Source organism: Orussus abietinus, unplaced genomic scaffold (genome assembly GCF_000612105.2).
Source record: "Orussus abietinus isolate OABI.00-Male unplaced genomic scaffold, Oabi_2.0 scaffold6, whole genome shotgun sequence".
Lineage (NCBI taxonomy): Eukaryota > Metazoa > Arthropoda > Insecta > Hymenoptera > Orussidae > Orussus > Orussus abietinus.
In genome coordinates, this window is record NW_019396002.1 from 1396972 (window position 1) to 1414089 (window position 17118).

The window sequence follows — 17118 nt, forward strand, 5'->3', positions numbered from 1 at the left end:
GAGATTGTTCACGTGCAGGATCGTGCGTTCGTATCCTGTACTGCCCTCTGGTTTCGTACGTTGGCTTTCACCGTTTTTTGCCCCCTAGGGCGGCGCAACGAATTTCTGATAGGATCTCGCGCACTCGCCATGGCGGTACCATCTACCAATCGCCGTTGGCGGCTCACGTATGTACATACTCGTGATTGTAATACCATGCGGCAGTTGACAGTGGTGGCTTACCTACGCTTACCGACACTGCTCGCTTTTGATGGTAAGGGAAGAACACTCGTGACGCTCCATTCGATTTTATCTACTTATCTACTACTATTAAGTACATTGTTGCCTCGAAGCGACGTGATCTACGTACTCGTGATGGTAATACCAACTGCCGCATGGTATTACCATCACGAGTACGTGAGCCGCCAATGGCGACTGGTAGATGGTACCGCCATCGCGAGTGCGCAAGCTCCCATCAGAAATTCGTTGCGCCGCCCTTGGGGGCAAAAAACGGTGAAAGCTAACGTACGAAACCAGAGGGCAGCACAGGATTGATCGCACGATCCTGCCCGTGAGCAATATCCCAACTCATCTCTGCATCTACATAGTTCTGTAAAATTCCGACGGATGGCATGCGCGTCAGTGGCGGGAGAATGAGGTAACGACTAGAACATAATGAGCTGCGGTTGAAATTCGGTGGAAAATATCTTAAGATTTTGCTTAAATCAGAGTGCGGTTAATACTTTGAAATATCGTTTAATATTAGTACAAAGTATCCGTTTAACGCATCGAACTTTGCAAGAATTGGAACGCGCGTAGACTTATGCTACATCTGTCCGGAGCTACGATAATTCGATTATGCGACCATTCTTAATCATTTCCTTCGGCCGAAATTCCCTTTTCCGACTAGACTGACAATCCTGACAATCGTAGTGATACGTGCTTGTGTCCATCAGTGGTTAACCTTCTCATAATGTATTTTGCGTAACGTAGGTGTTTGTTTGTCTTCTTTCATTTCTCAAGCAGATCATAACTCAGTCAGGAATTGTAACTTCGGCCTATAATTTATCATCCCTTTCTCTTTGCTATCTAAATATATGACGTAAGAAAGACCAAGGGCACCAACATAGAAAATACATTAACAATCGATAAGAGAATTAAATGATTGCTGCTATTCCGAGCAGTTAAATCACTTAACCTTTTCATCCCCTGTTTACGATGCTACTTGGACTTCCTTTTATCATGTACACGTGATCACGCGACACAGAACAACCACGCATTTAATAAAAGCTTTGTTCGACTTAGATAAAGTAGCAACCAATTCTGAGAGCAGTGTTGACGAGTCTCCTTTCGTTGAGCTATAACCATATCCTACCGCTATCCCAACGGTCTCGTAGGCTCGTACTCGTGTCTTACTTTTAGTGTTAAAAAACGCCATTTATCATTTAAAAACCAGGTAAAAACAGTTTTCCACCATTAAAAGTGAGACATGAGTACACTTAGACATCCAGCCAACGAATAGAACGGACATCAGTGAATTCAGTCGCCGGTCAGGTGACTATTGAAAAATTGTATTGACTATACAAATCTCTGACATTCCGCTCCGTCATCGGGAATTGACTTCAGCCTACCTATGATTTCAACGGTACTATTGAGAGACCCGTTGACAAGATAACGTACCTAGGGTTAACACTAGAGTTGCAAGTTTTCACCAAAGAGAAACGACACGTTCGCAGACCTAAGATCTACCTAGTTTGCACATAAGGCACGTCGAACCTTATTTGCAAGTCTGGTAGCGACTATTTCCCAAAGGAACAAGTGTCAATTACAAATCCCTCGAAAACTTACGATTCTACGTGAACGCTAGTAAGTACAGGCGCTGGGTACGAATAACCGAATTCCTGCTTGAAGATCCAAGAACTTTGTCAAGTACACACAAGAGCTTTGAGCTTCCCTTTTGATCTTTACTCGATACGTATATCCGAGCGCGTCGAAGAGGCTGCGAGGCGCGAATCAAACACACTGAGAAAAAAAATTCATCTAACCAAAGAAATATCTTGTTAACTCAAAGAATAATTATTTAACTCAAATGAACTGAAATAAATCGTCACAATTCCGAAGAGACGTTGCGTCTAATTTGCTCGAGTTTGAGTCAAATCATTATTTCCTGAATTGTTAAAGTATTTCTTCGGTCCGATGAAATTTTTTTCCCTCGGTGCATGAAACTCGGTATCGGTATTTGAACGTCGAAGCCGCTATAAGAGTAGAATAAGAGTAGAATATCTTTGGCACGACAAGTATTACATTAAGCCGTTGTCTCCTCCAGCATCATTCGGTCCGTGGGCTACAAACTGCGGTTTGTACGGCCGCAATCGCCCGGAGGAAAAAACGGATCACAGTATCCGAGATCGTTCGTGCACTCGAAAAGAACGTGCGGACGCGTCCGCGGTAGATGGATACAAATAGTACATAGTCGCCATCGCCGAAGAAAAAAAAAAAAGAATCCGCGATATTATTCAGCGATATAAGGGGATGTAAAAGAGGCATTCCAGAGATCAATCGTTCATAAAACATTTCTTCAAACAGGATGTACTGAATCGTTTCAAACCTTACAACACGACTACCGTGGCTATTAGGAAGGTTCCGTCACCCATGAAATTTCAATTTTTGTAAACAAATTTTTGTTCAATTCAAATTTCACGGCTGACAGGATCTTCGTTGCATTCTAAATATCCACGTTGTAAAGTTTCAAACGATTCGGTATACCCGATTCTGAAAAAAAGTTTCATAATCGAGGCATCTTTGATGTAGCTTTCATATCGCCTTAACATTTCGCATTTTTTATGCCAAGTCGGAGGCCGCTTACAACTGCGGCGCATGGCCTTCGCGAAAAGGCAATCGCGGATTAACCGGCGATGCCTGACGACTACCTAGGTCTAAGGATGCCCTTTTTCTTAAATTACAAAGTCCTTCGCTATGCCACTACGTGACTCTCTACATTAATAGCCGGTGCGACCGTCGTCGAGGTTGTTGCAGCTGCAGCTGTAGCCGCAGTTCCCTGCTGCAACGGCGACCTGGCCTGATGGAACCTCAACAACTCCGACACCGTGACGGCGACCCTGACGATGCCTCGACCGCCTTCCAGGACGTCACTAGCGCAGCAGACCAATTTCTGCAAAAGAAGAAAAAAACCAAATATCAGATTATTAACGTCTAATCTCCAGTATAAATAAATACACCAAGACTACCAGTCTTGGCCTTACACCCTGGAGTCTTGTTCTTGGTCTTACGTCGATTATTCTGGAACTATAAATAATGTTGAATAAATAATGTATATCTATCGACCAGGATTTTCGAGATATCCTGAATTTAAAAACAAGATATTTCGTTCGCTATCTCCTGCAGTGATAAGTAAAATCGACCTTGGTCTTGATCTTGGCCTAGATTATGGAAAAATGGGCAGGAGTCGGTCTCCTATTTTTCTTTCTTCACCCTTTCGGAAGACCAACCTCGATTTTTCTCACCGTTATCTTTTTTTATACTCAATTCTCTCGTCGACGAGACCCGGTATCGGGCGAGCATACAGGGGGGCTTGTAAAAAGAATATTTTATTACAAATACTGTATTACGGCGATACAATTTGGTAAGACACCCATATTAGCCAGCGTGCACGGCCGATCCGAAGGTAACCCCCTAAGTGGTTTTCATGGGACCTTCCAAAAGCAAGACACAACCCCGGAACAAACAAAACAGCGTGTACAAAATCGTGCAAAAGTCGCATCACAGGTAGTAAAAGCTCTTTCGCTTTCGTCCCCCCTTAAGGCTCGCGCACATCACGCCGAGATGAATCGCGGTTTATCGCGATATATTCCGTTTACAATATGCGACAAGTCCATATAAAATCTATAAAATCGATTGCGAATTTTTCCGATGCGCTGCGATCCGTCCCGCCATAATGTACGCAAGTCTTAAGGCGATACGAAAGTAGTGTCAAAGAGGTCTGCGAAACATTTTCCCAAGCTGGGTGTATCGAATCGCTTGAAACTCTATAACGTGAATATGGAAGCTGTAAGGAAGGTCCTGACATCCATGAAATTTAAATTAAAACAAAAGAAGAAAAATTGTTTATAGACCTTTTGAAATTTATCTTATGAAATTTGAAATTTCACGGCTGTTGGAACCTTCTTTATGGCCTCCACGTTTGCGTGGTAAAGTTTTAAACGATTCGGTCCACCCAGTTCAGGAAAAAGTGTCACGATGCCACTTTCATATCGCCTTAAGGATCCTCGTCCCTCCGCCGATGAAAGGACTGCATATAAATTGAAACGCGAGCGACACACTCGGACACGAAGAAGCGAGTTACCTTTCCGAAAATTGGAAAAACGAAAAGAACCCTGAGTAAACGTCGTCGCTTATGCTAATCTTAAGTCCTAGAGCGGATACAAATGCGCATTGTTAATTACTGAAAGCTTGACAACGTCCGACAACGAGCGTCGACGTCCGCAAGTACGGTAAAAAGAGCAGCCTCGGGTCGAAGAATTGGAAAGCCATCGGAAAACGAGGCTTATTCTTTACTAAATGCAAAGTACGAACACGAATGTAAATCCCGACATGGAGGAATATTCCGCGATTCCAGTACGGCGTGTATCATACGCGTCCCTGCGAAATATAACATATTTTCCTCTTTAAGGCGATGCGAAAGCGACATCTGTCAGTCAATAGTTGAATTAAATGAAGCTTTTCCCCGAGCCGAGTGTGCCGAATCATTCGAAACCTTACTACGTGAATATAAAGGCCCTAAGGAAGGTCTCGACATTCGTGAAACCCCAGGTTGTACAAAAAGTAGAAAAAATAGCTTATAAAAAAAAAAGATATGTTTAAATATGAAATGTTAGGAGTGTCAAGACCTTCCTTAGGGCTTTCAAATTCATGGGGTAAATTTTCAAATGGTTCGATACCCCCAGGTTCGGAAAGAAGGTTCATAAATAAGATTGACCCCTTGGAAGCCGTTTTCACATCCCCTTAAAATTGTCCAAGTACAAAAAAAAAATACAACCAGCGGTGGACGCACCCTGGTGAATGCAGAATGCAGACTCGAGGTCGTCAATCGAACGCCTGTGGTACATATTAGGTCGACAAATGCGACATTAAGCCCCGTTACATCTTAATTCTCAGCTCACCGAACAGGCATTTCTCCTTTTCTACTGGCTAGATTAGATATGTCGAAAAATAAAGGCAGCCTACACGGGAGAAGCCTACGGCGAGAATTCCTCGACATAAGAAGAATAATAAGGAAGACCAAGGAATACCGCCCGAATAATGAATTGTATGCCGTTCTCGTAGAGGCGGCTTGACTAGAAGTATCCTTACACCCCGCCGTCCCTCCTTTCGTAACTCCTGAGGACAAGGCAAAGGAAGATGCCGAAAAGGAAAGGAAAAGAGAGGAAAAAAAAAGAAATAATATCGAAGCATGGACTGACTCGATAGAAGAATCGACAACAGGGACTAATCGCTAACAACGAAGAGGACTAGGCATTTAAATAACGACGAATCGTCGCGTCCTGTTAGGTCGTCAAGGAGATAGAACGGATGCGACGAGATTTAAGTACTATAAGAGACGCCGCCATTGCGGCTGAGAACCCGGAAGAGGGTTTAGATCATTTCAAGAATACATATACACGACGAGCGTACATTTTTTTCTCTCCGTTAACCAAGCCCTCTTCTCGGCGCACTTCCGACAACCTCCCACGCTAACGGCACTTAACAACTAGATCAATTAAAGATTCGATGGAAAGTAAATTCGTTACTGGATAAAAACGTAAATTCATGTGTACAACTCCGCCAGGGGCGAACAGGTATCGATCGGACTCCGTAACCTCTAATTATTAACCGTAAAATAAATAAGCGAATAAACCAGGTATAGTCTCGATTAAATTAAGTAACTAACCGTAGATCCGTCCACATTAATGATAAATAAATGATACAAAAAGTAAGGCTTCGGTCCAACTTAGGAGTTAACAGAACTCGTCTACGTGCACTGACGGACATGAATGCCTTCCTTACGGATACCCTGCTATTGGTATATGATAAGAGAGCATTAATGTCCGCCACTGTACACTACGTACCCAGGATACCCTAAAGTTCCGCCGACCTTCACGTTCCCGAATTTATATAACTACCTATACGCATTATACGTGTACATGTGTGCGTAAATATATATATTTTTTTNGAAAAAAAAATAATAAATAAATTAGAGCGGTAGCACATGTCTACACCGAGTCGACGTGGTCAAGAGTGGGTCTCCTCAAGGCGAGTCTCCTCTTCGAGGCCGTACAGAGATCGGTGCCGATAATTCGCAAACGGCATTACAATCGGCGGAAATTTTCGCGATTCGATTAACGCCAACGGCGTAATCGAGAAGAGCCTCTAGCACCGGGATATAACGAGAGAACGAATCGAGAGACTGGATGGCGTCTCGGACGAGTTCGTCATATTTTTTTTTTCCTCTTTTCTTTTGTTCTTTCACACGGAAGATGTTTTCCATAGGGATAAAAAAATACCCGGTCATAGCCAGGCGATTCACAGCAAATCCAGCGTGCTGTCGAATTCAAGGATGCGCAATTCCCGTCACGTAACAAAATATAATTAGCGTAGCTCGTCGTCCGATAAATAATGCTAACAGCGAATAAGTGTAACACGAGCGACGCCCGGAAAAGCGTAAAAAACATCCCTCGTCTCCTTGAATCACCGGAATATTACGGAGCACATCTGATAGAGATCGAGGAAACAAAAAGCGGCTTCTACAAACGAACAACGATGAAGCGACTCCGCGACAAAAATGAATCTTCGGTTGTCGAGGGATCGAGGAGGCGGTTCTCTTCCCTAGGAAGCGAACATCTCCTGAAGAGCTCCTCTTCTCGTCGAGTGGTCTCCCGCCCTCAGTAATCGGGCAGAGGAAAGAGGTAGAGCAGAGTAAGGATGGAGACGAAGACGACGAGGAGGGTCGTCGAGAGTACGCGGTCCTGAACCGTAAGGATCGCGGGCGAACCCGCGGACGGTTCTTCCTGGCCCTCGTCTTCGCGAAGAAGAACGCCCACGAGACGCGCCAGAGCCGCCAACCCGTGCGCGTCCATGTAACCCACGTCCATGATTGCATCCGCATCCATTAAGACCTCCTGCAACCAACAACGAGTACTACTCAGTCCCTCTTCTACTATTCTTGACCTCGGTCCCCCTCCCGAGGACCTTGGCTGCCCGGCGCCCGAGGTTCAAATTCGACAGTAAACCGACCGACAACGTGAACGAGAGGACGAGGTACATATCTAGAGCCGGTGGGGCTCTTCAGGGTAAAACAGAAAATCTTGACCGAAGGATAGGTTCCCTCAAGGCGGTAGGTTCAAGACTATCGACGGTAGTTGGATGATAAGCCTGGGTTTATGGGTGGACCCAGGATTCGACGCCACGATGGACCGCGAGGTCCGTAGGTCGTGGAGAACGAGAAGCAGGGACTGACTAGTAGTTGCTGGAATCGCCGACGAAAGCAAACAACTTCTCCGATTCGCAATCGCGACGCTACGGCGTGACCTTAGTCCGTGAAATCGCGGACTGCCTCCCCCCCTTCGCGTGACCCTAGCGAGATGCGGCGGGACTTGACCTCGTGGTTCTCAAAATTACGTATCAGCTCTAGACTTCATCGGCGGAAGAGTTCTCCGAGTCGTCTTAAGGAAAGGTCGAGTACAAGGGCGAAGGGGCTTACCTCGTCGACACCGATCTTCCGACAGGCCTCCAGGAAGTTGTCCACGTTGCGTCGGCACCTCGCCATCGTCAGCTTGGGCTTCGATGGAGAACCGGGAAATGTAAGCGATTAGACGGATCAAGTGGGGGGAATATTGGATAACTAACTACCGAGTCATAACTTACAACTGCAGGTGAGGGAACATGGATACTGCCAACGGAGCGCGGCCTGACGTGGTTGGCCAGGTGACAAAGAACGACGCCGTCCGTCAGCGCAGGGGCCAGGTCTTCGGGAAGAGCCATCTTCAACCTTGTCTCTATATTCTGCAAACGGTGTCGATAAAACTCTGTTTAATAATGCATCACTTGCAAGGACACCTCTGATACAGTCCATTACTAACGTTTCTCAGTTGTTCGATCAGATCGGCCTCTTCCTTCGCTCTTTCGAACTCCCTCCTCATGGTGAAGGAGTACTTCTCGGGTAGACTGCTGTGCCAGGTCACTGACCTCCCGGCAGACTTGGGGCTGCCACCGTTTCTGCTGGGACTCTCGTTTCCTGGGAACATAAAACCACGACCTATACATCCCTTCGTCCCAGGAATCCGTCATCGCACATATAGAATCCATTAAAAGAAACCCTCACCTTCGGTGAAACTCGAGCTCGTCCTGGCGATGGCAGACGTCGGGTGAGCCAGACTCGTCGGACTGTGACTCTTGACCGGCGAGCTCGGTTTCTTGTACGGCTGGTCCACCAGCTGTCCATTATGCTCGCCACCGCTTCCATTGACGATCGGTATGCTCCGATAATTCGCCCGAGATGGTGTAACCTTCTGGACCGGTCTTCTATTCGCGCTCTCATCGTTCGCCGAGGACTTTCCGAGTATGCCGACGCAGTCGGTTCGATCACCCGGAGGCTCGTTTCCAGGTGGAGTCATCTGGTCCCGAGACCTATAAACGCTGGGCCCTTCGTTGGCTCGCTGCTGTCTCAGCGCCTCCTTGTATTCCCTGATGTACAATTTGAAAATCAATCACGGCTCTTCCGGAATATTCCTGGATATCCGAAAGAACCATCCGAAGTACCTGTATGTCTGAATATGATTCAACGGCCTCTTATCCTCGCCATTGGCGATCATCGGTGTTGGGTTAGCCACCGTTTGCGGAAACTGCACGGGTAGCGTCGTCGGGTCTTGCTGCACTTGTCGCTGCTGTTGCTGACTCAAGCCGGCGCTCTCCAGTTGCCTGTGAAGAAACGCGAGTCCCGCTTCATAAGTGCCTCAACAAGCAGGAGAGCATACGAAACGGGAGAAGGAACTCGAGAGGAGACTCAAGTAAGCCCGAGTAAGAACAAGAGATTCACCCTGAAGGAACGACGGGAATCGAGCCGCGCATGCAGGAAATGACTGGTCTTCTGGATTCGACTCCGTTTTCCGAGGCGCTCCTCTCCAGCCTCCTCTTCTCAAGCTGATCGTGCAACAGCATCGCCTGCAACGAAATTTCCCCGCCATTAAATATCTAGTCCCAAACATTAATCCTAATTACTGTTAATTATCATTACACAGCTTGTGATCCTCTCGCAGTCGCCTGTGCCCGTTCGTTCTGGGAATGTGACGAGTTGACGAAGAAGAAGGGATCGAGGTCGGGTCAAGGTATTCGAGCCGAGGTATTTGATGTCGAAAACGACGACGACGACCCCCAACGTTGGCGGGACGCCTCGACGTGGGGAACAGGTCGAGGATGAAAAGGGTAACGCCTACCTTGCCCAGTTCGTCCTCGAGAGAGGCGTGTTCTCCGGGTGAGATCGTGCTGGGTGTCGAGGTGCCGCTGTAGGAGCCGTTCATCCCGGACTCATGGGGCAACGCGATGGAGAGCGGTGAACATTCCGGTCGCCACACTCCCCGGAGGTCGTCGTCGTGCGCCTGCATGGACGAGAGAAATGAGAGAGAGAGGTGAAACGTTACCGGCAATCCTGACCATAATGTCGATCGCGTAAGTGAACGGCGAGGCAGGGTTATAATTACTCCTGAAGAAGCGAACAACGAGCCAATTAAAGCAGGGAGAACATTACACGGGATGCTTACGGCAATGGCAGAGATAATGGCAAAGATAATGCAATGATAATTAATAACAACGCAATAACGCGCCCACAGCGACCTTGCTCGAGAAATGGTTATCATTTAGCGGCATACAAATGGCAACGGATACCTCATCTGATGCGCTTCCGATTAGCTCTTGACATCCGCAAGCAATACGTTAAGAGTCCCGAGCAAAGTGGAATATGATGCAGGAGGGACTTGCGGGGAAGAGGGCAAGGCCCTCTGGCACGCGCTACATGAATAGCACAGTCAGCTCTCTGTTAAGTTAAATTACATCTCACCGAGGGACCCGAGAGAGAGCATTCTCTCAAGGGACCGCAAGGCAGTTGCACAATTCATGGGCTGTAGTGCCAAGCTGCGATTTTCTACGTTCACCGATTAATCGTATAATCCGAAGGAACAGGGAGGCCTTGAATGAGGATTCTTCCAAGACGAGACAGCGATCATGTAGGAAGCTCTTGAATGAGGGTCGTCAATTTTTTCCCTTCCTCTTCATCGGGTACTGACATTTCTGCGCCCTTTAATAGGGCCATTTAATTCTCTGGCATTTCTAGGTTTAGGAGGCAGCTCTGAAAATGCCTTCCCAGGTGCATCAGGTGTAGAAGGAGAGGATAGGTCAGAAGCAACGAGGACAGGCAGCGCACAAGCGAACGATCGTGTTCCCAAGCTTTAGAAAAGGGCAAGATCAACGTGACCGCGAACTAACCGCACTGTGTATCTCCTGGGACCATCTTTTCTCGCTGACCCCGTCGCTGGTGCTGTACCCGCTGTCGACGTTGTGGCGTTTATGGGACCTAGTGTCCAGGGTGACGTGACCTCTGCCGTCCAAGGGACCTCTTCTGGCTTGTCTTCCAGCTCTCGCCCGCTCGTGCTTCGCGGCCTGCCTCTCGAGGTACTTGAAGACGTGCGTTCGCCCGCGAACGCACAGCTGAAAAGGGGCGACAATTTATTGCAAGGGTTACTCGTGTACCCAGATGGTCCACGAATGCAAGAAAATCAAGGTCGAGTGGCATCGACGAAGTGGAGAGCTCGAGACGTACCGAGGCAGGAGGTGAGGTCAACGGGTTATCCGAGATTCGAAGGTCGTCGAGGCTCTTCATCTTCCGCAGCTCGTTCGGGAGCACGGATATCCGGTTGCCGCTGATGTCGAGCTTGACAAGTCGCAGGTACGTGAGTTCTGTGGGACGGGGATAAAAATAAGTATCCAGGTACAGTGATAAACAGAGAATATCAGGTTGCATGCCAAAGAAGTGACCCCACGAGTTGAGTACTTTATCGAGTCGTGTTGACCAACTTAATTTAATATTATCACATAAAAATGGGGCATTAAGTGATAATTTTAATATATACGTCTTTAGTTTTCCTAAGCTAGACAAGAGATCCTAACCTATTGGCAGCTGCACCAAAAGGTTGCTCCTCAGGTCGAGGCACCTGAGTCTCGGTAGGTCGCCAATTCTAGGAGGTAACGACGAGATTTCGTTGCAGCCTGCGTCGAGTTCGGCCAATGCCGACATTCTGCCCAACTCGTCGGGAAGCGAAGATAGCCTATTATGAGCAACGAGCAGAGTCTGCAACGGCAACCTGCACACCTCCCTGGGCAACGCCGTCAGCTGATTTCGGCTGTATATAAAAGAGACCCGGTGAGCACCGCTTATCTCTCTTTCCCGTGACATTTCAGCGCAATAAAAGTATACTATTCTCATATCTATCCAAGGGAAATCCTAACCTGAGGTCGAGGTAGCTCAGCGACTGCAGCATCGCTACCGTCTCCGGTATTATCCTGATGGCATTATGGTACAGGTGCAGCTTCTCCAAGAAAGGAAACTCCGTCACCTCGTCCGGCAGCTCGGTAAAGCGGTTCTTCGATAGGTCTGCAAAAAGGAAGAAAAAGAAATCACCCATAGGCGCAATGGTGCCACCGTGCCAGAGGCGCGAAGTGCCGGTTGATTAATTCAGGGCCTTCCAAGAATCGCAGGAAAGACACAAGAAAATCGCCCCCATATACAGATATCTCGCGTTGACATTTCCAAAAAGTCCTTCGATAACAGTAGCGATATAATTCCTGGCTCCAAGAACCCTAAATATCATGTCAACGAGGCTTATCAACGATTCCCAGATGGCGGTTCGCAGCACCGATTTAAACGGAGGTCCTTGCGGTCCCGTGACTCGTATTTTTATCGACTGGTCTCTCATTTACCAGGCATACCTAATTATGCACGCGAGCTGAGACCCTTGGCAGTCCTGGGAAGGGAAGAGGAAGAGAAAAAAAAATTCGTAAAAAACATGGGAAAAAGAAGCTAAAGTCGAACAAAAGGTGGCCTGTTCGCGTCACCTTCCCTTCGCTCGTGGTTGCTACGCGCGCGGGGTGCGCCCTCTTAGCCGGCTCGGATGCACGTGGCCCGGCTCGGCCGTGTTCGGCTACCTTCGGGCCCCCTCGGGCCGGCCGGCCGGCTCTACCCGGCACGGCCGCCTATTCGGACGCGAACCACGTCGCATCGAAGGTAGGCCCACTCCCCGATCAATACCGACCGCCCCCGCCCTGTCGCCGACACGTGAGTGCACGCGACCCCGTAGAATTGGCTAGGGCGTGAGAGGGCTCCAAGGACCAAGGTCGATCGATAAGGACCGTGTGCCCGCGAGCGAGTCGCAAGGTGTTCTCGTCACCGAGTAACGGAAGGGAAAGAAGGAGGCGACCCGTCTTCCCATTTCGTCCTCCCCTCGCTTCAATCGAACGCCACTCGAATCGCATAGCTTTCGATGCGTGACACGCATCGTTAATAAATAAAAAGAAAAAAGAAAAAGGGAGAGAGAGGGGAGGGTGCAGTCGTGAAATCGGATAGATGGCGCTTGTCGGGCGCCGTGCATCGGTGGGCGTCGCTGAGCGCGGTTTCCCGTCTGGCGCGGAGTCACGCAACCCATGACGGAGAGAGCCTCGCGATAAGTCGACCGAAGCCCGGCAGGACACGAAACCATATATATATCCGACAGGGCGCGATAACTCGATGGGAGGAAAACATACGCGCAGGAAACGCGGAAGCGATATCCACGATACCCCCGCGATGCCGGGAATCGCACCCTCGAATCCCCCGTGCGGTGTTTTGGGGTTAGTTTAACCTTGAACTAGGCGAACAGGTAGACGCACCGCCGAGGGGTGGCGCGGACCGACGATCGGGTCAAGGTCCACGCGACCTCGCGATCTCTACGGCGAAAAGCCACTTTTCCATTGCAGCGAACCGTTGCACCATAGACCGTGGAGGTGCGTATATACCCTGACGGGGAAAACCGATGTCCTTGAGCCGCGCGACAGGCGACGGGAATTGGCAGAGCGCGAAACCGCATCCGGTGCCCGTGGATCCGCGCGCGGCCATTGCGTCCCAGGAACGAAACCCCGGCGAGACCAGAATGCGCCGTGCAATTAGCTAGCCTTAATAGCCGGCCCGCTAATTGCCGGGCGCGCGCAAATGTCCCAATCGAAAACGAGGATGCAAGGACGCCGGGTTTCTAGAGCGACCTCGCCTCGCGAAGGGATTACTTCCATCGCTTCCCTTCCTTCGATTACTTCCTCGGTCGTACTTAATTGTTAGTCACGACCTCAAGTGCTATCCCCTAACGATCGAACGCCCCATGGAGGCAATTGGCTCTTTATTGTTCGCTAATTAGCTTCGCGTAGCTTCAGGAAAGGCACCGGCGAGTCATCGGCCGTCCGGCGGACGGGAAGCGCGTGCCCGTCGACGGGCCAAGACAAAGGGGACACCTCGGCGGAAACGGCCGACGGCCGGAAAGGTCGGTACGGAGGAAGCGGCGAAAGGTACGCCATTTTGGAATCGCGCCTCCCCCCGGCAAGTACGGTAACTTCGAGCCGAGCCATTCTCCTCATTCCTCCGTAATCACGTAAATACGCTTTTTTTTTTCTCTCTTCTTTTTTCATCTTCTTTCTTTCAGCTAAGTAATTCATAAACCTTGCAGATAATCGCCAACTCGAAATCCCGGAAAAAGGCGACAGGAAGTGATCGACGGTACGGTAACGTCCTACTAATAATACTTTCGTTAAATTTCGTCCATCCAATTTTGGTGATGGTATTTTCACGTTTTAACGTGCATCGAATGAGACTCTTTCGTATCACCTTAACGACGCGCGTCCCTCGTGGGAATTGTTACGCGCGGTTTTCGAGGTTATAATTAACGATCGTTAAAGCCGCGTAGAGAGGAGGCGAATGCGTTTGATCTTCCGGCTTTCTTGCACGGTGGTTTGCGAACTCGTACCGAACGTTCCGAGAGCTGTTTTGTATCCTCTTTTGCCCTTCGGCGTGACTGTCGGTCAAGTATGCCGTCTCGGGGCCGACCTCTCGACTGAGACTCGCCGGGGAGTCCACCTGGTAATACGGGAATCCCCGGCAGGAATGCACCTCCACCCAGAGAGACGGATCTCTAGGCCTAGATCGGAACTCTCTCCGCGATCATTCCCCACATCGCAGGTGCACTTTATCGGATTCAACGGGTGGAAAAAAAAAAAAGAAGAAAAAGTACGCCCCTCGTGCGAATCACCCGAGGTAACATAATCCAGCAAGCCCATCGCCAAAACAGCGTTAAACACGAAACGCGTTACATATTAATTTACGTCAACACTGGTTAAAAAAAAAATAATAATAATAAAATCATCATAATTTTATTATATTAAACACGGAAGAAATTAACGCGATACGCTGATTTTATACCGTATTTTCGATGCGTTAGAAAATTATCATCAGCGCATTAAGGAGAAAACAAGATAATACGTATAGAAAATGTGTACAAGAGAGGTTAAGATAAGAATTACTAACGCGCCGTTATGCGAGTATAAATCCACTTCGATATATATGAAAGATCCGTATGGTACAAGATTTAGAATTTTACAGCGTCGCGTTAATCGGCGGGTTAATATATATATATTTTTTTTAACGTATACAGCCCGTAAATAAATATGCGTTCAAACGCGTGTACTCGCATGAATTTAAATTTCAACATATCTAAGCATCTTAGACCTATGTATGGAGAGTATGTAATCCTCTTAACCCGATTTCCCTCTTTTTTCAGGGAATTAACCGAAGCGTTGACCCACCCCGAGTGTGAATTACACGGTTAACAAGACGTCCCTCTCTCTCGTAGGACAGGTCACCGGCATTACCGGCCGCGTTACTGGGCTTACGGCACGACCCGCAGAGTATCGACCTGTTGACACCCCCGAGTGACCCCGGTGCAGCTGCGGGGGTCTATCTTTAGCCTATCGACTGTCGTGGGACTCCCCGAGGGCCGTCGTTCGCTCCGGTTCCTTCGCCTCGAGCAGCCACGCCCGTGCGTGTCGCCGCAGGGGAGAGAGAGAGAGAAACAGAGAGAGGGTAGGAACGTCGACCGAGGGTCGAGGAGGTTAGAAACGGCGACGGACCGAAAATCCAGATACGGCGAAGACTCCAAAATGACTTTCCTGCGGCCAATGCCTTGGTGAGCGCCCTTAATTAATGGAAATGCGCCACACATCCTTAATGCGATACGAAAGTGCCGTCAAGAGGTCTCGTTTATCACACTTATTCTCCGAAGTGGCTGTACAGAATCGTTTCACACTTTCCCATGTGAACGTGGAGGAGATAAGGCAGGTTCCGACACCCGTGAACCTTCAATTTATTTATTTTTTTTTTTTAATTTGTCTATAGGCGTTTTTATAATTTTTTATAAAATTTATGTTTCGTGGGTCTCCGGACCTTCCTTATCGTCTTGACGTTCACGTTGCAATGTTTGACATTATTCGGTACACCCTGCAAGGAGGAAAGTTTCACTGGATGGATTGACCTCTTGGAGGCCACTTTCGTATCACCTTAATGAGCGGAGGTGAGCCCTTGGTAACCAGGCACCATGAATTGGCCGAGTATCGTGGAGATGTGTATGTACGTATGTACGTGATATAGCGGCAATTTTAAGACGCGGTGCACCTGCTCGAGAGTTTCCTTCGGGTCGTCGCGGCTGACCCCTTTACCAGAGTCGTTGAATCAAGGAACGGCCGAGGGTGTCGCGAGTCTCTCGAGTTTCCCGGCAACCTTTTCCACACCTTAACCCTTGGCCGAGAAGAATTTGCTCGTAGTTCGCACGTAGCAATCAGCGGAGTGGAGGCGGGAAAGTGGAACTTATTGGAACTGAGCATGGAAAAATCAATGAAAGCAAGGAAACTCTAGGTAATACAGGTAATTTGGAACTAGATACATAGAATGACCCTTTACCTTGTATTTCAAGTTAGAGAATATTCAACAAAGTCAGACTACCAGGCGAGTTTATCAACCCCTTAATCCTTATTTTTTAAAGGCCTTGCAGATGGGTGGAGGAGAGTATAGATCCCCGGGTTCACGGGTAGAGCCTCGCGCCAAGTACACTGCGCGCATTTATCAGATGTTGCTCCAAACCATTCAGGTGAATCACCTGTTCCGTTATCTCGAGTACACATGCGTCAGGGGAGGAAATAAACAAATGGGTAAGATAATCCTGAGGTCTTCTCTAAGCGGCGTGCAGTGGAATAGGAGGTTCAAGGCGGTAAATAAAAAACAAACCGAAGTCTTCGCAGGCTAACAATTTGCATTCCTGAGGAATCTTACCGGCGATTACGGTGTCCTGGAGGTTGAACTTGGCGTTGCCTTTCCCCACCTTCGGGAAGTCCTTCAGCTTCCGGTTGCTCAGCTTCAGCTCGCCGCTCAGGTGCGCTTCCTCGAGTATTCTTTCGAGACTTCTGGTCAGCTGTTTCTGGATGTGGTCGCTCATGTTGGACGCGACCATCGCCATGTTACGTTGGACACGAGCGTACGAGACCGAGGGTTACGCGAGCGTGGGGAACGGACGGGCCTGAGGTCGCCCTCTGCATCTATTCGACGCTCTTCGCGGTCATGGCGCACGCGACGCCCGCCCGACGCCGAGCGAGGGCACTCGACCGGCACCAACGCAGTCTGAGAACAGACGCCAGGGTACGATGCTTTCCTAATCTCCTTACAAGCGCGACGAGCCGGCACGCGCCAGCGATCGCTCGCGACTGCGCGACGGTGCGACGCTGCGGCAGCGGCCCCTCCCGAAGATCTCAACGGGTCGAGGAGTGGGGGGTTTCGGGTACATTTGCACTCCCCGGCGCCAACCAATGCCACCATATAGCGCAGTCCGCCTCAACTATGTACACTACTGAAACGCCATCTGTACTGTCTGACTCCATCAGTATTGTGAGTAAGATAAAGAAAGAATACAATTCGCTATATATCGCCATAAGATTAAGAGAGATGGAGAGATAATTACAGCGCCACCATCC

The 17118-nt window shown here is 48.8% G+C and overlaps 1 protein-coding gene across 3 annotated transcripts; it reads right to left on the reverse strand.

Annotated features, from left to right (window-relative positions):
• Positions 1-719: 719 nt before the first annotated feature.
• LOC105704514 (leucine-rich repeat and calponin homology domain-containing protein 1) lies at positions 720-16834 on the reverse strand. 3 transcript variants are annotated; one of them, XM_012433802.2, is made up of 13 exons: positions 16424-16834; positions 11533-11677; positions 11194-11426; positions 10847-10983; positions 10513-10734; positions 9468-9629; positions 9071-9195; positions 8794-8952; positions 8357-8718; positions 8115-8269; positions 7900-8037; positions 7736-7813; positions 720-3151 (listed from the first exon to the last, which is right to left on the reverse strand). In XM_012433802.2, exons 1-13 carry the CDS (start codon positions 16605-16607, stop codon positions 2954-2956), a joined length of 2298 nt encoding a protein of 765 aa, XP_012289225.1. In that variant the 5' UTR covers positions 16608-16834; the 3' UTR covers positions 720-2953. The 3 variants fall into 3 exon arrangements, with proteins under 3 accessions (XP_012289225.1, XP_012289224.1, XP_012289226.1); XM_012433801.2 differs by lacking the exon at positions 720-3151 and adding an exon at positions 6217-7154; XM_012433803.2 differs by lacking the exons at positions 720-3151; positions 9468-9629 and adding an exon at positions 6217-7154.
• Positions 16835-17118: the final 284 nt, after the last annotated feature.